We start from the raw sequence: 21,703 nt of genomic DNA on the forward strand, positions 1-21,703 counted from the left end.
CAACGCCGACCAATCGCAAATACCTTCTGAAGCACTACCATACCGCCCAAACGCCGTGCATGTCATATACTCCTATCCGGCCACATGCCATCCTTCTAAAAACGCCCATGCTATACCCATTTGTCCCTTTCCAAGGAGTCACAAATGCGTGCGCCCCGAGGAAACCGCAAAGCGCCCCTCGAAAATACCAACATTGTAATAGCCACAAAGTAGCTCTTCAACCTTGTCACTTCCTCGAAGCCCCAAAATTCGTTCGCTTCTTATTAATCTGCGTATCATTCTCGCTATCTTCCGTATCTCTCTTCTTGGGCTTGTTCGCTTTATTCCCGCCCGCGGACGTCGGCGTAGGATTGCCTGATGCGCTGTCTCGAAACGTGGTGGATAACGGTGTCGGAGCAGGAGTCGAGCCTACTGATCCAGGAGCCGAAGAGTCCTAAAAACAAAGAGATATCCAGTTAATACCCATGAACACAACAATAACCGATGATATCTCAGTGTATAATCTTCCAGACCGGGCAGTCTTACCCCGTTATTCGGTCGATATGAAATTGATGAGCGCGAAAACACGCGATTCTGTTCCGCCGGGCCCGTTTTTCGTCGCTGGGCTGCCGCGCCACTTGTTCCCTTCATGTAGTTGTCAAAGCCAGTGATGATGTTGCCGCTGGGGGTGCTGTCGAGATAGGCGGTTTCCTTCTGGGCGATGCTCTCTTCCATCGAGGCCTATGACGATATCTCATTGATTAGCAGTTGAACGATGCGCCACAACAAGGATAAGGATAAAAAGTCAATCGCAAAACTCACAAGGCGCCGTTCCAGTTGCCTGCGGCGGTCGACCAAATCTCGCACGCGCGCCTGTGCTTTCTTGTACTCTGCCATGGTTGGTTGCGCTTCGCCGGGTCGGGATGTAGATGCTTGTATATTATCAGCCATGCGCGGCCGCTCGTATATCCGATGGCTGTCGGCGTCACGGCGATGCGGTCGTCAAGTTGTGGATGGAATGAGGTTGGCGACCGGTAGTTTTGATGCTGTCATGAAAAGTAACCGAAGTTCTGGCAGCGGGATTGAGAGGCGCTAAAACGCTGCAGCGAATGTCACTCCACTTCAGCTGATCGTTGCTCGCCGCTAGGCCTTGCAAACCAGCCAAGGTTGACAACGCTCGCAATACTCTGAATTATCAACATGGCGCAGGTAATTACGTATATATAAGGTATGAATGATAAATTACCGCCTGAGATGATGGACCTACTTCTATCGTAGCTTCTACTAGCTCCTACTTGAAGATATATGCTGCGAGGAATGACTGTCGAGGGCTACTACTTATTGATACTGGTGCAGTTGCAGTTACAAACAAGCGTCGCTTTTTCTTTCCAACGTGTACTTTGGTAGATCTAACCAGGCTTTTTTTCGGCTCTTTCATACTAGTACTTCCTTAGCAAGTATGAGTGCCATTCTCTTTTCTTTTTCTGGAGACGGGTGCTTTAGCAGCAGTTAGCCTCAGCTGTTGTTGTTGTATGCCGGTGTCAAAGATTCTCATCTGCTTAATCTCTCTTTACAAGAGCTCGCTTGGCAAAAGCCCTCTGGCACAGGTGTATTCGGAGTGGTGAGCTTTATGATGTTTTGATGCTTCACCAAGTATCATTCATTCGGCGTCAGCCCAGAAACTAGAGACCAGCCATTCGCTTCTTCCACCAACAAAAGACTTTACTCACATCTCGAGCTGCCAATAGCTGTCTAGAGATAGCTAAGGATTCGGAGCACATAGTTCAATCTTCCAAAGTATCAGCTGGCTTGCCACGATTTGACGGAGACGAGGGCGCGGAAGAGCTATTGCGTCTCAGCCTTTCAGATTCCTTGCCCTTTGCTGAGGCTTCATTATCGTTACGGCGACGATTATTACGGCGGCGACGTCCGTTGTCATTATCCGACCCAGACTCATCAGCGGCGCCACCTCTTCGGCGTTCTCGTCGGCGCTTTGGAGGCGAGTTTGATCGGGGGCTGTCCATGGATCGATTGCGGCGACGGACAGGACTGCGGCTACGGACAGGACTGCGGCTACGCGCTTCCGAAGGACTCCTCGAGCGAGAGGATGGAGTTGCCGAGTAACGTCTCCTGCGCTCGACTGACCGACTCCTAGAGGCAGACTGCCGTCTTCGCTTTGGTGGAGGTGAGGCGCGCTCTGAAGAAGCTGAGCGTCTATTTCGAGCGTCACGACGATCTCTACCGTTGCGCGATTGGCGTCTTGGTCGATAAGCATCTCCGCGAGGGGACCTGGATCTTTTTCTTGAATCTCTATAACGACCTGGGCCGCCTTTGCGTCGTGGAGGACTCCTGGAGCCTCGGTCGCTGCGAGACATGCTGCTGCTTCGAGAGCGCGATCGTTCAGACCCTGACTCGGATGGTGAGCGACTTCGCCGTCGCGCCCAGCCACGATCGCGCCCCCGGCCGCTGCGGTTCGGAGGCACATAGCTATCCCGGCGATACGAGTCCCCAGTAGCACGGTGTCGAGTTTCGGGAGAACGTGATCTGTTTGCATTCCAACTATGGCCTCCTCTTCCACGACCCTCAGACGCTCGATCTCCACGGCGGCCTGGTCGACCGCCCCTTTCGTTTGCGCGGTCTCGGCGATCTCGATCTTTCAACTCTGTAACTTCTCGATCACGACGGTCGGAGTCTTCGCGGTGCTTTCTAGCATTTTCAGCAGCTTTATCTGCCTCAATCTAGGTTGCTGTTAGATCTAGCTGCGGTAAGAATAGGGCGTTCTTGAAGCAAAAGTACCGACCTTTTCCTGCATCAGCTCCAGTTTCTTGGCTTCTAACAGTTCTTTTGGTACGCCCTGCGGGTTGCCTTGAGCGCTTAATAGCAATTTCCATAGCTCCTTGCAGAATGGCGCAGTCTCTTTGTCCAAAAACCCCGTAAGCTGTATCTGAAGCGATTTAATGTCGGGCTAGCAACCACAATGGTCAGCAGGGCAGATTTATAGCTGATGATGTCAAGAACAAGAGCAATGAATAGCAAACTTACATGTCTGGGTCCTTCGATCAAATTGAAACACAGCTCAATCACGACATCGTCTTCATTGCCCAGAATTTCAGAGATCCTGTTAGCAATCCATCTGTGAGGTCTGCGGTCAGCACTGGAAAAGTCGGAGCTCCATGATAAGGCAGAGAGATATGGGGACCCAGTGACAAACTTTTTTATAACCTGGAGGTTGACCTTTTGCATGTCCACCTTTTGACTAAACTCGGCAGGGAATTTGGTCGACTTCATGAGCCGAGCATCTCCTGCTGAAGCCATTGCAGCACGAGTCGCGATGGCGATATTGTATGATGAGCGCGTCTGCGAAGCTTGTAAGATAGAAGAAAAAGGTTAGCAAGGTGACGTCTGTGCTGCTCTTAGTTGAAAAAGTGCCAAGCATGCTTCGTATCGAGAAATCAAGCACGGGCCAAGCCTGGGCCGGCATCCATGAAATCCACCGGGCGCACTAGGCAAAAAGCTACCCAGCAGTACTCTCCACGTCTGCTCGTCCAAAGCGGCGCAAAAGTATTTCTGGGTAGTGGCAGCTTCAGAGTGCTTCCAGGACCTTGGGCAAGCTTTCAGCGGCTAGGCTGCAAAAGCTTCAGCGAGTGCGTAGGCCTGTTACTGTTCCTGGACCCCGCAATGAACGCCCTGGGGTGTTCGCTGCTGGCGATGACAGCAGGCAGCCTACCTGACAAAGCTCTAAAAGAAGCTTCTTAGTATTCTGCCATCCATATCGACATTTACTTCTCTTCACACTCACTCTCTCCTTGAGCCTCTGCCATTTTCAGCGCTCCAGCTAGAGCATGAGATTCGCCGCTCAGAATGGACACACTTCATGCGCCAACCGTGCCCTCAGGGCCAACATCCAATTTCAGTGAGAGAAACGGCGATACAGGGAATCAGAGCTTCGGAGAACTCCAGCGGAAGAAGGATGATCTGGAAGCAGAACTAAAAGCCCTAGGAAGCGTCCTTGATTCGGTACGCAATCAGAACTTTTCATTCGATCAACGCAGATATTTATCGAACCAATCATTAATAAGATGGCTAGCATGGTGTTGATATGGAAACGCCGCTGTTAACCAGAGATGGCTTTCCCAGAGCAGATCTTGATATTGCCCAAAGTATGTAATTCGTAAAACTCGCCTGTTTAAAGAGCGTGACATCTAACATGGCATGCTACAGTTCGTACAACAAGAGCGCGCATCATACGCCTACGCAACGACTATAAAAAACTCATGGGGGTGATCGAAAAGTATCTCCACGAGCATTTTGCCAATGTCCAAGAGGGAGACGCAGCCCCAAGCACGGCTGGGGATGAGCTCCGGATTTTGCCTGATTCCCAATCCGAGCAGCTAGATGAGCCGTTTGCAAGAATTAATTCCGTTGCGGCGAACAGTCCAGCTCAGCAAGCCGGCTTACAAGCTGGGGATGAGATTCGCAACTTTGGCTACGTGAACCGATCCAATCACGATGGTCTCAAAAAGGTGGCAGAATGTGTTCAGGGTAATGAAGGAGTATGTTCTTGACGCAGTCCTATGACCCGCTTTTGCTTCATTTCCTAACTCTTTGCCAATAGGGAAACATATTCATCAAAGTATCTCGGCCGGAAGGAGTTGCTCGCCGCCAAGAGCTAAGATTAACGTTGACTCCGAGGAAAGATTGGGGTGGACGAGGGATGCTAGGGTGCCACATTTTGCCTCTGTAGACTGTTATTGGGGTGCAGTACTGTTGTGGGTTAATACCGGCACTTATAGCAATATGAAGAATCGTTTGCGAGGCGTAGATGGCCTGAAAACATAGTTAAACACGCTATGAGACAACTTGTTTTGTCTTGTTTCTTCTCTGCTAGGTAATCACCACATCAAAGAAAAAGATACCAGCATCTTAATGATACTCAAGCCTGTAGTACAATACTCAATTATAACGCTTTCGTCTTCATAACATCGTCATAATTATATTTTTAAAGAGCCTCTAAAGCTAATTATACATTTTATCTAAGATACACGGCACATATGCCAAGATGCTTTTATACCTTCTTCGGTCCTACCATGAGCTCGGGCTTCACCAGGGTGTCAAACTCGTCCTCAGTCAGCGCCTGGAGCTCCATGGCACTCTGCTTCAGCGTCAAACCCTTCTTGTGGGCATTCTTGGCCACTTTGCTGGCCATATCGTAGCCAATCTTGGGGTTGAGGCATGTTACCAGCATCAGACTATTGATAGTAACAGTTAGCTTTATTATGTTTCATTTCACCGTAAAACAACGAGTATATGTAAAGAAAGAAGAATAGGAGGGGAGAGAGTGGGGGCGGCTGCTTACGATTCTTTCATGATGCTGGCAATCTTCTCCTCATTGGCCTGCAGGCCTTGGACGAGGTTCTCCTCGAATGAGCGCATGCCATCGGCAAGGATGCGCGAGCTGTGCAGCAAGTTGCGGATCATCAGCGGCTTGTACACGTTGAGCTCGAACTGGCCGTTCATGCCACCGATGGAGGTAGCGACGTTGTTGCCCATGACCTGGGCGCAAACCATGGTGAGAGCCTCGCACTGCGTGGGGTTGACCTTTCCGGGCATAATGCTGCTACCGGGCTCGTTCTCCGGCAGGATCAGCTCGCCAAGGCCGCATCGGGGACCGCTTCCCAGGTATCGGATATCCTGGGCAATCTTGGTGAGGGATCCGGCCAGGGTGTTCAAGCTACCATGAGCCTGGACGATGGCGTCGTGGGCGGCCAGGGCCTCGAACTTGTTGGGTGCAGTCTGGAAAGTGATGCCAGTCATCTTGCTGACCTCCTCAGCGATACCCTCGGCAAACCCCTCAAAGGTGTTGATGCCAGTACCGACAGCGGTACCACCTTGGGCCAGCAGCTTCAAGTCGGGCAGGGAGCTCTCGACACGCTTGATACCGAAATCAAGCTGGGCAACGTAGCCAGAGAATTCCTGAGCCAAGGTAAGAGGAGTAGCATCTTGCAAGTGCGTGCGTCCAATCTTGATAATCTTCTTGGCTTCAAAATCGTCCACCTTTGCCTGAAGAGCTGCTCGAAGGCTGTGGAGAGCGGGCAGCAGATCATTCTCGAGCTCGAGAACGGCGGCGATGTGCATGACGGTGGGGAATGTGTCGTTGGAGGAGGCGCTTCGGTTGACGTGGTCGTTGGGGTGGACGGGAGATTTGGAGCCCATCTTGCCGCCAAGGATCTCGATAGCACGGTTGGAGATGACCTCGTTGGCGTTCATGTTGGACTGGGTGCCAGAACCGGTCTGCCAGACAACGAGGGGGAAGTGCTCAAGGAGCTTGCCATCAGCAACTTCCTTGGCGGCCTGCTGGATGGCCTGTCCGATCTTGGGATCTGCCAGCAACAAGATTGAGTTGTTAGCATCCTTTTCTAGCATCTTGCTTTTTCTGTCTGGCTGTTCTCTTTCTTCTAATCATCGCAACACTCGGGTATGTGTGCATGTTGCGCAAAGGGTATAATTGCAAAAGCGATCGTCCGCCCTCTTCCAGTTGCGCCCTTTGCGACACATATACTGCGAGCGAGCATTTTACGTACCAAGGCCATATTTCATGTTCACCGTGGCCGCAGCGCCCTTGAGGATACCAAAGGCCGTGATAACCGGCGGGGGCATGCGGTCCTGGGGCTGGTTGATCTTGAAGTTGCCCAGCGATCGCTGCGTCTGGGCTCCCCAGTACTTGTCTGAGGGCACCTCGATCTCGCCAAAGGCGTCGCTCTCGATTCGCTTGTCGGCCATGTTGGATCGTGTGGCGTGGATGGCTCTGTAGCTGGCGGGAACAGTCGCAGAGGCGGATTGCAGAAGTGAGGTCTGCGGGGTGCACTGAGGGGAGGCACGAGCAGCCGATGCTGTTCTCAGCCATAGGCGCGATCCGGCGATCGCAACCGAGGCGGTTCTTGCCGATGCACTCCGAAGCATTTTGTGTATCTTTTGCCGTACCCTTTTCTTCTCTTTGTGTATCCAAGCAAGTGAAATGGGCGCGTCGAGGCCAATTGGACTACACAGGTATGTCTAGCTGAAGGAGGGAATTAATGAAAGTCGTATATTCTAGAATAGGAGAAAAAAGAAGCAAAACCGTAGATTCCGGTTAAGTAAATATTCGGCTACGCCTTTTTTATACTCCCAACAAACGACCCGGCTTTTCCCTTAGCAGCTATGAAACGAGGGAAAAATTTAACCTAGTGGAGGTGAAGCTTTGCAGACTGAATTGCCGTGGCTTCCCTCCGCCATCGCCGGTTGCCCATTCTTTTGGTTTCAAAAAAGAGTCAGATAAAATACATGTACTCACGGTGGATCGTACTTTTTTTTTCTTTCACAGAACATCAAATGCTGGATTGATCCTTTGTTTTTTTGCTCTTCATACCGACTTCCTTATAGGAGCTGTTAGATGACGTATTGACATATACCAGGATATCCCTGCAATCTACCCACTCGCTTGTAGCTCCAAGCTTCAGTTTTGTTGATGACTAACGCTACATCTGGGATTGAACTTATGAGTGAAGGCCGAGATGAAGTGCAAGCCAGGCTTCACATACTTGCCTTCATGAATAGCTTGCAGTGAGCTAGAGTTGATCTGTTTATCCACTTAATATAGCTAATGTATTGTATCTTGTAAAAATATCGTGTTGGCAACCTCCGATACTACTCATTTCAGTAAGGCTAGACTCATCCACTTGAGATCGCGCCTACGGCATTGCCCTACAATACAGCAAAGGTCTCGGAACAACACAAGATACCTGGGCACTAAAATCGCCATGAAACTATGTACGATGCTACTGGTAAGAATTCCTTCGCCTCGCCATGTCTCAATCACCAATTTGAAGAACCCTGAATATACCTCTCAAGTGCAGACACCAGATATTGGGGGATACCTGCCCAATGTCCCAGGAGGAAGAAAGTCACTTTGCTTACCTTATGCGGATAATGAGAGAAGATATCAAGACTTTTCAGCTCACGGTCCTCCGACGTCAACGCGTTTATTCCACATAATTATTAACTTGAAAAAAAGAGGGCTTGGAACCATATTGCCAGCAATCTGAACTTGCTAGAGAAGTTATTTAAATCTTATCAGCCCACTTATACCGCTTCACTGAGAAACTTCTACGGGGCTACATTTCAGAGAATTCAAGTATGCAGAAACAGAATTTGATGACAATCATCAAATCATAGCGGCTTCCCATTTCCACGTCAACGAAGATAAGGCTCTCATTTAAACCTTGGAGGGATATGAATATCCGTCTTCAAGAGTAACTCGTGGGCATTTTGTTTCACCAGATTCCCGACTATATCGCAATACGACCATCCGTGGCCAAGAGACTGGGCGTTGATCAAGCTATCACCTAACCACCACCAAGTTAGGTCACTAAGAGCAGGATTATAACCGCAGGGAATATTCTCAATGATGACCTCGATATCACGTACGCTCAGCCTTTGGAGATGTAGATGACTGATATTCGAGCCGAAGGATTTGACGGTTTTCTTCTTTAGATAGCTCATTGGTGTTTGTCTGTTCATCTATTTGCTTATTTCTTTTCGCTGTTACTTTTGGTAAACAGTTTACCATATTCGTAATGAAGTTTGTCTGCATGCTCACCTATTATCCGGATACATGATCTATAGAATTCAATTTTGAGTTTACTAGAACAAGCAAATTTTGAAGGTAGCTTTCTTGCTTCCAGCTTCACTTGATGGAGGATTTCATTCGATTACTGTCATGGTGACGGCAGATAGAGTGCTGGTGGCTGCACTAAGTCGAGCCAAACAGCTTACACCAAGAAGTTGGCACTTGTAACCACAGTGACGGAAACACCGTAGCGGGCACCCGTTAGCGCTGTGCTCTGTAACATCGTACACCGCACATTCGTTGGGACCTGAGGCAGCGCTGAAAAGCGCCTCTAGGCAAGACTTGCAGCAGCAATGCAGGGCAGCATCAGAGATTTGCGCTACGAAGTACGGAGAACAAACCAGAACCAACGGATGGGTCTTGGGTCCCAGAACAGGCAGGCGGTCGCCGTGTAAGGCATCTTGGAGAGCCTAGCAGCAGCGTTTACCGCCAGCGATTCTCGCCTCCCTGCCGGCAGAAAAAAAAAATTAGAAAAAAATAGGCAGGGAGGGGCGCCCAGCAAGGTCTCGCTCCAAGCAGGTAGCGGTGATGTCACGTGCGGTTAGCCCACCCCTGGCGACTGAATTTTTCGCTTGACGCTGGGCGGCAGGCCTTGCTCCCCTTGTCCCAGTTCCCCGCCGCCTTCAAAAGAACTCAGGTCCAAGACTGTCTGGTGCAAGTTTTCGACGTCCACACCATCCTCGCGTCATCCACCAACCCACCAGGTATGCGCCCAACACATCACTTTTTCTTCCTCAACTGCTCGGTCCTGCTCGTCTGCGTCTGCGAGCTGCTGGCCGTTTGAGACGTGTACTTGCTGGAATGAACCGTTACTTGTGATTAAAACTGGACATCTAGCAGACTAACGCCATCTCGCAGGACCCCGCCTGTTTACATCACCACACGCTCGTCGCTAATATCTCGAGCCTTTCACTATGGCTGAGCAACAGACTCCCACCTTCAAGCTTGTGCTTGTCGGCGATGGTGGTACCGGCAAGGTGTGTTAAATCTTGGGTCCTGGCCTTCAATCGACGTCGCGTGCAACCGGGATCGAAAGCGACGCTTTCCACCTGACGTGTGGCGAACGACGATTATTTTTTCACCTCTTCCTTTGGCGATACCAGCCCTGACGTCGATCTCCCCCGCTAACGATGGCTTTGAACGCGATAGACTACCTTCGTCAAGCGACACTTGACTGGTGAATTTGAGAAGAAGTACATGGCCACCCTCGGTGTCGAGGTTCACCCCCTTGGTTTCACCACGGTGAGTCCCAATGCACCCCGCCGCGAATCGGTATCCGCCGCCCATGTACTAATATTGTTATCAGAACTACGGTCAGATTCAGTTCGATGTCTGGGACACTGCTGGTCAGGAGAAGTTCGGTGGTCTTCGTGATGGTTACTACATCAACGGCCAGTGCGGTATCATCATGTTCGACGTGACATCCCGCATCACCTACAAGAACGTCCCCAACTGGCACCGTATGTTTCCATTTTACCCGTCGGGGAAACGCGTCCAAAGCTTACAACTCGTTGGTTCTAGGTGATCTCGTCCGTGTCTGCGAAAACATCCCCATTGTCCTGTGCGGTAACAAGGTCGACGTCAAGGAGCGAAAGGTCAAGGCCAAGACTATTACCTTCCACCGGAAGAAGAACCTCCAGTACTACGACATCTCCGCCAAGTCCAACTACAACTTCGAGAAGCCCTTCCTGTGGCTTGCTCGCAAGCTGGTTGGCAACCCCCAGCTGGTTCGTACCACCATATATGCAAGGAAAAGAAAATCACCCCATGATCATGCGCTGACTGTATTTCATTGTAGGAGTTCGTTGCCGCCCCTGCTCTGGCTCCCCCCACTGCCCAGGTCGACGAGGCCCTCCTGGCTCAGTACAAGAAGGAGATGGACGACGCCGCAAACATGCCCCTTCCTGGTGAGCTGTCTGACGATGATCTGTAAACGACTCGCGCGACGGCGACAAAAGTGTTTTGTTTGACAATGCTGGGACATCCCGGATCACGTGGGAATTTGGCCATCGGCAGCTGGAATGACCGTTTATGATAAAGGAAGGAAATTTCCGGGTTCACAGGAGCTTGATTGGAGAGGGCAAGGCTATACCCTTGGTACCTCGTTTGGGGTAGATTATTGAGGCGTCGCCGCGGGGAGTTGCGGCAAAACCTAACCTAGCTAGACTTTTTTCATATTAAAGACACCTATTTCATACCACATTACCATTCTAACGATATTTCCCGTTTCCATTGACATGATAGTGAGCTTTGATATAGATACTGATGATACTAAGCAGAGAGTGAAGTGAAAACAAGCTATACAGAGGTACGAATTATGCAAATCCAGGGCTGCATATGACAGCTTATAACTTACATGTATCAAGTTACTCAAGTTACCCGGCACCTAATGCTACTACTAGTATTACTAAGAGGCTGCTCAGACCTATATTTGCTTTTTACTGGCCAACACTGCACATGCACCAGGTGTGCGCAAAGCCAGAGGTGCGAAGATATAGAGAGACCGCCAAATCAAAATGCATACACAAGGGTAAAACATACACACTATCTTATCAAAGGAAAAGTCATCTAGCACCTTGGTTCTATTATTGAAACTAAACCCTAGCCATAGCTTAGTAGTAGTAGTAGTAGTAGTAGTAGTAGTAGTAGTAGTAGTAGTAGTAGTAGTAGTAGTAGTAGTAGTAGTAGTAATAGCAGTAGCAGCAATAATAGCAGTAGTAGCAGCCATAGCAGTATTAGCAGAAGTAGCAGCAGTAGCAGTAGCAGAAGTAGCTAGGTAAGGTATTAATGCTATAATTCAAGTGTTGGATAACTCCAGTGTTATTGTAGCTTGTAAAGTTAAGAAGCGTGTGCTAATTGTTCAAGAATTTTCTCTTTTTCTTCGTACCCCTTGGCCGTGTAAGCATATATCTATCATATGCACAGAGATATCGAACTGCTAAGTATGCAAGAAACAGGCGTTTTGGTTAGCTGTTGCTGCGTTGTATCAGTACTTGGCAAATTAGCCAGTATTAGTATTATTAGTATTGGCAAACCTGGTAGACCTACATTCAGACATCTCGAGATGCATGCTGGACAACGCATTCATGTATGTACTCGTATGGGCTCCGTAATGATACTCCATATTAACGACGAGCATGTACTTGTAGCCCAGCAGATACCGCCAACCCCTGTCTATGGCTTCTCGCCTACAAAGTGCCAGGAATATGCTGCAGAAACTCAGGCAGATATGGAGCAGACGCTGTACAGTACACATATGCAGAACCACTTGACGGGCAGAGAGATGAAGATAGAATGTTGGCCCGAAGAAGAAACCTAGAATAGAACGAACAAGGTTGGGCAGATGTGGATGGGGCTTGACAAGGCTCCATAGGCTCTGCTCTCGTTGGCCCTGCGCTGGCTAGTCGGTTTTTTTGCTCCTCCCGTCAACTGCGGTGAAGAAAAAGGGCCAAATTGTTGTGGCTGGGGATAGGTAGATGGGGATATGCGGGATGCAAGACGCATGTAGAAGCAGGTGGCCAGGCCCTTTGACACGTATTGTATGTTACATGGGAAGCGTGTGTTGTATATGTATGAGTATGTATAGGTAAGGTAGCAAATTGGGGTAAAAGGAAGTAAACTGGGTACACGTAGAATAGGTATGTGGAGGCTTTGGACGTCTATAACTGTATACACGTATGGTTGGGAATTGTGTGGACGGACCATTGGAAGCGGTAATTGATATGTTTGATGAATTTGTGTGCTACATCAGGCAAGTAAAACTTTACTTGCAGTATTGGCTGAAACTCGGGACTTTCGGTATTCTTTGCTTTGTTGTCTTAAAACTTGACTGCAAACTGGAGATGTGGATGGGCAACCTTGATGCACCGGTCCGGAGAAAGGACGAGAGGCAATGAATGACTGGGAAGAGACGGAGCATGTGGAGATTTTGCAGCAGAACAGGGGGAAAACGTTTGCGACGAAGCCGAAACGAGAGAGAGACAGACTGAGATGAGACAGACTGAGAGCAGCAGTGGCCAAAAAGGCGGAAAGGGGAGATAAAACAAGCATTCAATTAATCGTACATAGATTAGGCTGGGCGAATCTACCGAGGCCAACGCATCACACTTGGGCACATCTGCCTTACCGTTGAAGAGGTTGGAGCAAGCAGCTCGAAGATGATAGGCCAATGGCCACCGGCATGTACGACGAAGATGTAGCCACCAATGCACGGCAAGGTAGTAGCCAGGACGGAGAAGTGCTCAGGGAGGTATAGCTGGAGAAGGCGGTCAAGAAGTTGTGAGTGAGCGAGTGAGTGGAAGGCGTGAGAGGCGAATTTGAGTGAGAGTGAGAGACAGAACCATGGTTTAGAGTTGCTATTACAAAGGATCATGGTTCATAGATGATTGTTATAACAACTGAGTGCTTTTAATTGACCTCAACTAGATGTCTCATACATCCAATATACTTTGTACCTGATACATACACGCATTCTCTGCTCGGATACAGACAGACAGCCAAGGCCTGGTGGGTGCTGGATGCTGCTCGTCCTACTCCATATATGCGTGCTCATACATTTGCCTACATATTACAACGCACAACGTGGCGGCTCTAAAACGGGGGGCTGGGCGCTAAGACGATCCACCAGGCAGTCCCTTTTGGCCCTTTTGGTGTTTGCGACGAGGTATAGCGGATGCAGCAGCAGCAGCTAGTCGGGGCAATGGCCTGAGTTGAGGGAAGCTATCGAGTACACGCTGGAGTGCTTGCATGGCCGTCTCCATTTAAGCGACAGCGGTGTCGACAGGATGATCAATAGGATGCTGATGAGATGGCCATGGATGGCATGACTAGCAGCAGTGAGAAGAGAGAGAAAAGTCACGTTGTACATAGATATGGATGGCTTAATAATGCCTACATGTACATGCCTACTCCATTACTCGTGTGATGGATCAGCATTGGGCATTTGTGGTGCTGCTCAGCTATGATGGGATCTGCTGTTTTGTTTTTTGTTTTGTTTTGTTTACTTCTGCTGCTCCATGTACAGTACATGTACTTTTCATACTACTAACGGCGAGCCCGATGCGGCCAAAAGTAAACAAACCAATTCTTCACTAGTAGCAGAGCGCTCATTCTCGCACTACCACCCAACGGTGAACAGTCGCGCGCTCACGGCTGACGCTAGTCGAGACAATACGATTAGGGATCAATGATCAATGATCAATTGGGATTAGGTACATAAAGGCATCTGGGCGGTGGCATTGGGTGGTATGCACGTCGCCAAAAGACTAAAGCGGCGAGAACGCTGAGGCGGGGACCATGCAAGCACTCAGCAAGCAAGGTATCGTGTACGCCTCTCATGCGTTCGCTGGCCAAGGCATCCTGGTCATGCCGGCCTTCCATTGCATGGGTCGGCTGTTCTTTTTTCTTCAGTTGTCGACGGCGGCCAAAAGAGCGCTGTACTCTGCATGGCTGCAGTGCATTGCTCCGGACAGGGGTGTCAATGACCAGAAGAAGCAATAACAATGATCAATACAGCTAAAATATGAGAAGAAAACACGCAGAAGACGACATGATTGATTAAAGAGCACAGAGTAGAGAGCTTCATGAGATGGAAGCTTTAGGACCCTTGCACGTGCTACGCGTGTTTTGGCCATGTTTCCCCATTCGGACATGCCAGTGCCAGGCGCGCGACGTGATTTGCACGCGGGCTCAAGCCTTACTTTTTTTCTCAGTCTTTATTTTTTTTGTTTGGAAAATCAATTCAAACGTTCAAGCCGCAAAATAGAGCTAGCAGAGGTGACTTGGCAGCTTGCCGCCGCTACAGAGGCCCGAGTATCTGCTACCGGCCGCGCTGAGACCTTGGGGCCAAAAGACCCCTGTAGCCACTCACGCCCCCCTTCCGGGCGCCACCGGGCCCCAGGGCTCCAGCGCGCCAGGGGACCGCCTCTGGTGCGTGCTGTGCGTGCTGTAACCTGCTGTACTATGCGCTGTCCACGGCAAGTAGCTGTACCGGGCCCCCATGTACTGTACCTAATCGCCTTGCCGATGCAACTGGAGCTCCATGTACCTACCCAATGCCCACCGCCTCCTGCACGTCCACAAACCTGCCAGTCCTAGTCCCAGCACCTTAACCACGTCGTTGCTACACGTCGTATCTTGCATTTTCTCTTCCACGCATCTGCCTCTTCCCCTTGGCTCTACTCCTGGTCGGGGCTCCAGTTGTCTCTTTTTCTTTATTTTGATCTTTAATCCTTCTTCTCCCCCCCCCTAATCCTCTTCCATCTGCCTCTCCAAGCTCATCGAGAGTAATGCCTCTAGGCGCCTCTTAGACCAAAACAACAACAACAAAAACAAAACACACACTCCTCCACCGCCATGGCCACTCCTCTCACGCCGCCCTCCAGCATGGCTGACCTGGATCGCCAGCACCAGCAGGAGCTTCACCAGCAGCATCTGCGGCATGTCAGCTCACCGTCTCCTGTGCGAACCTCTGAGCCCATTCCCGGCCTGGCCCAGAGCGCGCTCCCCGCCGTCTCATCCCCCACCACAGATAAACACCCCAAGGGCAAGAGAAAGAGAACAGCGTATGTCCCTTGTATTTGGCAGCTTTGAATCTTGATTGATCCTGTCTGGGGGTCATTGGCGATCGTCTTCTGCGCGGAATTGATGCCAATTGACCCCTGGCAAGCGTGTTGCGCAAGCCGGCTAACATGTGTTATTGTTGCTACCACTAGTACCAAGGACAAGATGATCCTCGAAGAGGCATACTCCGTCAACCCCAAGCCCGATAAGCAGGCGCGTCTCGAGATCGTGAACCGCGTGTCACTTAATGAAAAGGAAGTTCAGGTATGTCATGCACTTTAACATTGCCCTGTCAGCCCTTGAACCCGTGCCAGGATCGGGGGGGGACCCAACGCGTCTCCAGATTAGAGCCAATTAAACCTTTATGCAACCTTTTATGCCCAAAGACACAGACAGACACAAAGCTGACATGGGCCTCACCGAATTAGATCTGGTTCCAGAACCGAAGACAGAACGACAGGCGCAAGTCCCGTCCGCTGTCACCGCAGGAGCTGGCAGCTCTGCGCTTCAGCGGCATGCACAACATCACATCCGATCCCATCACCTCCCGCAGCATCGTCGTCGAGCTGGACCCATCGGCCTTCTATCCCTCCGACCATTCGCAGACTCACATGGACCATTCGCCATCACCGCCTCATCTTCCCACCAGTCCGATACATGCGCACTCTCACCACGGTGCTGGTGAAGCTATCCACGCCACGCCTGCATCCCGATATGCCTCTCAGCCGTTCCCCGCAAGCAACCAGCCGCACATAACACCGCAACGACAAATGTTCCCACACTCACAGGAGGACGCCAGCCATCCCTCTCAGTCCTTCTCTGGCTCCGTTGGCTATCTCGCAAACCGATGGAACCTGTGCAACACGTATGCCACACCTCTCTCGCGTGATAACACCTACAAGTAAGTTGTCTGCCATGGGACTTATACCTTTCTCACTTTACCTTATTTATATACTGACTCTTGCATCATAGATTCGATCCCTTCTATCCTTCTTCTTGCTCATCTAATACATCTGGAGCCAATCGGTCGCACATGCGTCTCTCCCTCTCTCTTGAAGGCAAGGCTGAGTTAGTGCCTAACAACGAATCTTCGCCGATCCGTGAAACCCCATCGAGACCTTCATCTACTCTACCGTCTCTGTCGCTTCGACGGGGCCTTCAGCGTAGCCATAGTGCACTCCCTGCTGTCACTCTGCCACCCATCTCAACCCTGACCAACTCGCTTCCACCGCATCTTGCTCGTGGTCGCTCTCGTGATGTTCATGCTTGGGAGCTGTGCGCGGATTCCGAAACCCGAGACGAGCTGACGGCCCAGGCTGAGCATGAGTCCAGCGGCTCTGCCATCGCCGCCATTAGCTTGCTTCGTTCCACCAGCAGCATTATGCAGCCCAACACTGCCAAGCGCAATGCATCGCTGACAAAGTATGCGCGCTCCCGCCAACTCAAGAAGCCTAGATTCAATCGTACTACTTCCAGTGTTGCTCGACTAGAGACATGCTGGGCCAGTGATGAAAAGTCACGAGAATCCTGCCACGCAAAAATGAATGTCTCCATGCTTGTCTCCCCGTCTGACTCAGACAAGGAGAACTGGAGCCCCAGACGTGATGGAAGTTCTGCAGAGGGCCGTCGACAGATGCCGCCCGGCAGTCCCATCAGATCACAGAGTGCCAGACGCATCGGTCGAGTGCTGCAGGGTCGAAAGAGCCCAGCATTCCTGATGCGTTCCAACACTGTGCCGTCCGAGGCTCGTTCACCTGTCAAGACGGGGATTCACACTTTGGCCGACTTGGAGCCAAAGGCAGAGTCTCAACGGGACGATGAAGTAAGCAGATTCATGTGTGGCGAGGTCAGCCCCAGCAAAAAGGGCGACATGGACTGTGTTGCAGGCCTACTGTCCCTGAGCCAAGGCGCTTGGAGATAATCGCGCATGCATGCATATACACATAATCAAAAACAGAGGACGAAGGAGCAAACATACACCCAGGGATTGCAGACACACGGACACCTTCTTTTGAGCATTGTTTTCTTTGTTTTTCTACGAAGACATGACTTTTTTTTTTTTTTTTTTTTTTTTTTTTTGAAGGAAAACATAGATTGTTTTCCTTGCACCAACGGGGGCGAGAATGAGACATTTTCCCACTCCTTTTTTTGTTTCTCTTCTTCCCCCTTGACGACTTTTGATACTTTCTCATTTGTCTTTTGAAGAGAGGTAGGGTGAAACAAACCTACCCACTATTTATTACTATTTTGTTGTGTTTTTATTTACTTTTCTTTTCCGGCTTTGAATCAAGAGACTGGAAATGAGCTTTGCTGGATAGACGGATACTGGCAAAACCTGGGAGGCAACTCGTGCTTTTAATCATGTGTGTTTGGAATTTCTTGTTTAAACGGCCCGCGACTGGTTTGCAAAAAAGAAAACGAATGTTTCTGGAAACTGGGGTTTTTCTTTTACGGAGGAAGAGGGGGATTTTGTGCATCACAAGAAAATGGAGCTGATTGCCATTTGATCAGATTTAAAGGAAGGGACAGCATATTTCAACGGGCGCATTATGGATGGAACGGCCTTACTGGTGGGAAAAAGAAACAAAGAAACAAAGTACTGTTCCGTCTACGTTGGTTTTTGCATAGCACGCCAATGAACAATAACAACAATGTTTAGTTTAGAGAAATTAGAACCTGATTTTGAAGAAATCTGTGCGAATAAATGTTTCGCAGTGTGTCTTTGCAATTCAAGCTGCTCAAGATCTTTTGCTCAAGCCGTGTCTAGCTATCTACTCTAAGCTATAGACTGTATAAGGTAGTAGTTGTAAAAAAAATAAGAGAACCAAAGACAACCCAGAGGGGGCAGCGTCCATATAAGGGAGCCCACCAGTCATATTCCAACGCCAAAAAAAACTCCCAGCATATCTACATCTAGATGTTCAGCAAAGGTGGCCAATAAGGGGCGCAACAAAGCAACAAGATAAAAATTCTTGACAAGACACGCTTATATATTCGTCAAAGGGGATCAAGAAAAAGCAAGTGTCCATCGGGTAGTAATTACATGCCTAGCATGCTCATCTGTCTCCTGATAGGGCTGGCGGCGGTGCTGCCCTCTTCGCTGGCATAATAAGCACTGTCAGTGTCGATATCCCAGCTGTCATCGTTTTCCTCTTCGCCAGAGGGTGAAATGCCAGACGCATCGAACGGCTTCTGAGCGGCGGCACGAACGTTCCATCGCAGGGTGCGGCTAACGCTGTCGAACCACTCAGTGTCGGTTCGAGTGACGGTAGGGAAGGGATACTGCGATGCAGTGATGGTAACATGGTCGCCTTGCTTGAGCTCGACTCGGCCCTTGCCGTCAAAAGCACAGTAGGCGGTGGCTCGAGAGTTGCGTGGCACAGCAATACGGAGTGCCATGGTGTCGGAGAGGACCATGGGTCGGAATGAGAGAGTGTGAGGGCAGATGGGAGTCAGGAGAATGGCGGGAATGTCAGGGTGGACGAGAGAGCCACCCGCTGAAAGAGAGTAGGCTGTCGAGCCGGTAGGTGTGGAGAAGATGCAGCCGTCGGCCTGGACCACAGTCAGGAGCTCATCATCTCCGTAGAGCTCAAGGTTGGAGACGTAAGGAGATGGGCCACGGTCAATGACAAGTTCGTTGAGGACCTCGAATTGCTCTCCTTCGTCCATGGGGTTGCCGTTGGATCCTTGTCTATAAACGGTGCAGGTGAATCGCATGCGCAGATTAATCTTCATACCATCATCGCCCATGACTCGGTTCAGATGCTTTTTATAGTGTTCAAACTCGAAAGTGGTCATGAAGCCAAGACTTCCCAAGCTGAATGAGAGGACAGGGGGCACCACGCGCTGGAAGAGCCATGACGTGAACAAGACCGTGCCGTCGCCTCCCAGGGTGAGAACAAGATCAAACTTCTCAGGCTGGCTCCAGCACAGATCTGGGGTCCAATATTTAAGCATGTTTTCAAATCGCGCATCTCCAGCGACGATGCTTGCCGCATTAAAGCGCTTTGAGTTGCGTAGCTTGGCATCGACGTAGACATTGACTCCAACATCCGATCCATAACGAGGGGTTTGCAAGAGCCACGTTGTCAGCTCCCGTGTGAGGTAAACAAGCTGATTATCCCGAGCCTTGGTGACAATCATGATATTGCGCACTGCTTGCTTGATGGGGCGTCGCTGAAGTTGCTTGGAGACTTCGCGCACGCTGGTCGCAGTCTGGACTAAGCGCGAATGTGACATGGACTCGTCGTTCTTAATCTCCTCGAGGACCTTATCGATGTCGACAGCATCATCAAATCGCTGGTGGTAGAAGCATGGCGATAGCAGGTTGCTGATTGCTGTGGTTGGTGTAGATCGCTTCTTGGCCAGATCTTGGAGCGCATCTGCGAGCTGCTGGGGACTGGCGGCGGCGGACGAGGAGCCGCCGTTGGCCTGAGGGAATAACATGTTGTTGAATGAAAGTGCCTCTGGTTTCCTGGGACGAGAGACGGAAGAGTTTGTAAATGCGAGGGCCTTCAGGATAGTTTGGCGGGGAACAAGCTCAAGCGAGGCGGCTGCTTGATAAGCTTCGCGCTGCTGTTGCGCCTGCTGTTGCGCCTCCGGTTTGAGTTGATTGGAGTCCGCAGTCGAGAAAATGGCGGTCTTGGGCGACGCCACGGTCGAGGGTTCTGCTGGTGAAATAACAACAGAGGTCACGGGAACATCCGAGGTACCAGAGCCACCTAGTGATGGGATAGCAGTAGAGGGGAGGTTCGACTCAAGTTCATAGCGAGAGGCCTTGGTGACGTTGACGGACAGGTTGTGAATGCCGGACGAGGACTTGGGGCGGCGGTCAAATATGTCGTCGGACTTAGCCAAGAGTCGCGAGGTAGGGCGGTCCTGCGACTCAAGTCCGCCGTTGCTCTCGGGGGAAGGGTGGAGGTCGGTCCGAGGCGAAACAGTACCGTCCATGATTACTATAGCAGGCGGTAGTGCGGTTGCAGCGCGTTATAGCGATAGGCAGTGGATTATCAACCACGGGCTTAGTGGAGGGTGGACAGTAAATTCCGGGAGGAGCGCAGCGCAGACTTTGTCCCGGGATCCCGTGTTCCGTGGAACGCTGTAGAAGAGTGTAAGCAGAAGCTTCCCGTTGCGAAAGCTCATTGACTGGCAGTGACCCGGCGCTTCTAAAAAGGGAAACGCAGAGGTCGCAGCAGCCCAGGGATTTGCTTACATCAAACAGCGAGTGCTGGGTCAATCAGTCAATCCCCTTGCGCAATCTGCAAAAGGGCAATGCGACGCAGTAGCCAAGAGCGCTAAGGCTCTAGCGGAAGCGTCGGGGGCGAATAACGAAGCTGCGGAGACTCTCTTGGGATTCGCAGTGATGCTTTAGAGGCACCCACGTTGCACTTTCCGTTTTGGAATCGAGGATTTGTCGTCGTCCCGGCCTTCTAGACTACTGCCAGTTCAGTTACGGCTTCTCCGCAGCGTCCAGTCGGGGGCCTTACCTCTTTCAACGCAAGCGCTGGGGAAAAAAAGGACGCTGGATGGGCTCGAAGCAGATCTAGCTGACTTGACTCGGGGTGATTAAGTGATGACGAGAATGGCGGTGGTGGTGGACGTGGCGTGGATGATAACCGAGGAAGCGAGGCTGCAACAGACCAGCTGTAGTGCACGTAAAGAGCAAAGGTGAGGTTCGCAGATGGAGCTGCAACAGGCAGAGCGAGCGAGGGCTGAGGAGGAGATATAAGAAATAAATGGCCGCCACTTCGAGCAGATCAGAGACAGGATATCTCGTGACACGGAGATCAAGGGGGAAAGAGCGAGCCGACGCCTGGTCTTGCTAGTGGAGAAGCAGGAAAAAAATTGAAAGAAGAAAAATGACAAAGAAGAAAAAAGTATATATAAGAGAATAGAAGTTCAACGAAGGAAGCAAAAAAACAAGATGGGAAGGAAATGCAGCAATTAAAAGGAGGACGAACAAAAGACACGCGAGAACTTCCAGAGTTCTGCTTCCGGCACTGCTACTCCAACTAACGATTATACTCAACGTCGATGCGTGCCAGCAAATGGGAGAGGCTGTTTTCGACGCCACGGTCTTATATACATACAAATCCACAAACTCCCAATCGCTAGAATCTCTAACCGCTAGCAATCCCCAGCTTCCAGGTATCACATCTCCCAGCTTCCATCACATCTCCCTCTCCGTAATTGATGCAGCTATCATCACGAAGGAGCTAGCTGGTCGCTAGCTGGGTAGCAGCTCCCTGCTCAGAAACATTTGGCGTTGGCAATGGCGGCGAAACAGAGGCTTTCAATGCGCAGCTCCTCTTTTTTCCCTTCAATTCTTACTGTTTCTCTTCTCTAAACTCTCTTTTTTTCTTTTTTCAGGGGATTCGTTTTGCGGTGCGTGCCGCCCGCCACCCCGTGTACTTCAACCTGCAGGCGACTTTGTATGGGGCAACTTAGTACCTGCAGATAAAAGCTGCCAGGGGTACCGAGCTTCTGAGACGCCAGGCC

At 50.5% G+C, this 21,703-nt stretch overlaps 7 protein-coding genes across 7 annotated transcripts; 3 read left to right on the forward strand and 4 right to left on the reverse strand.

Moving 5' to 3' along the window:
- Positions 1-226: 226 nt before the first annotated feature.
- On the reverse strand, positions 227-930 carry TGAM01_v210985 (chromatin modification-like protein EAF6; the record flags this gene model as incomplete). The annotated part of the gene is made up of 3 exons (XM_018811015.2): positions 227-433; positions 526-720; positions 802-930. The coding sequence occupies 3 exons, from the start codon at positions 928-930 to the stop codon at positions 227-229; spliced, it is 531 nt and encodes a 176-aa protein (XP_018655777.2).
- Positions 931-1,763: 833 nt separating this feature from the next.
- Positions 1,764-3,294, reverse strand: TGAM01_v210986 (hypothetical protein; the record flags this gene model as incomplete). Its single annotated transcript, XM_024550946.1, has 3 exons — positions 1,764-2,717; positions 2,780-2,944; positions 3,022-3,294. The coding sequence occupies 3 exons, from the start codon at positions 3,292-3,294 to the stop codon at positions 1,764-1,766; spliced, it is 1,392 nt and encodes a 463-aa protein (XP_024404307.1).
- Positions 3,295-3,840: 546 nt separating this feature from the next.
- Positions 3,841-4,723, forward strand: TGAM01_v210987 (hypothetical protein; the record flags this gene model as incomplete). Its single annotated transcript, XM_018811013.1, has 4 exons — positions 3,841-3,996; positions 4,067-4,139; positions 4,201-4,532; positions 4,595-4,723. 4 exons carry the CDS (start codon positions 3,841-3,843, stop codon positions 4,721-4,723), a joined length of 690 nt encoding a protein of 229 aa, XP_018655775.1.
- Positions 4,724-5,044: 321 nt separating this feature from the next.
- Positions 5,045-6,939, reverse strand: TGAM01_v210988 (fumarate hydratase, mitochondrial; the record flags this gene model as incomplete). Its single annotated transcript, XM_018811012.1, has 3 exons — positions 5,045-5,228; positions 5,336-6,359; positions 6,561-6,939. The coding sequence occupies 3 exons, from the start codon at positions 6,937-6,939 to the stop codon at positions 5,045-5,047; spliced, it is 1,587 nt and encodes a 528-aa protein (XP_018655774.1).
- Positions 6,940-9,558: 2,619 nt separating this feature from the next.
- On the forward strand, positions 9,559-10,577 carry TGAM01_v210989 (GTP-binding nuclear protein GSP1/Ran; the record flags this gene model as incomplete). Its single annotated transcript, XM_018811011.1, has 5 exons — positions 9,559-9,621; positions 9,794-9,886; positions 9,951-10,104; positions 10,166-10,371; positions 10,443-10,577. The coding sequence occupies 5 exons, from the start codon at positions 9,559-9,561 to the stop codon at positions 10,575-10,577; spliced, it is 651 nt and encodes a 216-aa protein (XP_018655773.1).
- A 4,421-nt stretch (positions 10,578-14,998) lies between these two features.
- TGAM01_v210990 (hypothetical protein) lies at positions 14,999-17,126 on the forward strand (the record flags this gene model as incomplete). The annotated part of the gene is made up of 4 exons (XM_018811010.1): positions 14,999-15,207; positions 15,358-15,469; positions 15,634-16,106; positions 16,178-17,126. The coding sequence occupies 4 exons, from the start codon at positions 14,999-15,001 to the stop codon at positions 17,124-17,126; spliced, it is 1,743 nt and encodes a 580-aa protein (XP_018655772.1).
- A 1,118-nt stretch (positions 17,127-18,244) lies between these two features.
- On the reverse strand, positions 18,245-20,155 carry TGAM01_v210991 (ATP-NAD kinase; the record flags this gene model as incomplete). Its single annotated transcript, XM_018810873.1, has 1 exon — positions 18,245-20,155. One exon carries the CDS (start codon positions 20,153-20,155, stop codon positions 18,245-18,247), a length of 1,911 nt encoding a protein of 636 aa, XP_018655928.1.
- Between the last annotated feature and the right edge of the window lie 1,548 nt (positions 20,156-21,703).

Source organism: Trichoderma gamsii, assembly GCF_001481775.2.
Source record: "Trichoderma gamsii strain T6085 chromosome Unknown Scaffold_82.2, whole genome shotgun sequence".
NCBI classification, from domain to species: domain Eukaryota; kingdom Fungi; phylum Ascomycota; class Sordariomycetes; order Hypocreales; family Hypocreaceae; genus Trichoderma; species Trichoderma gamsii.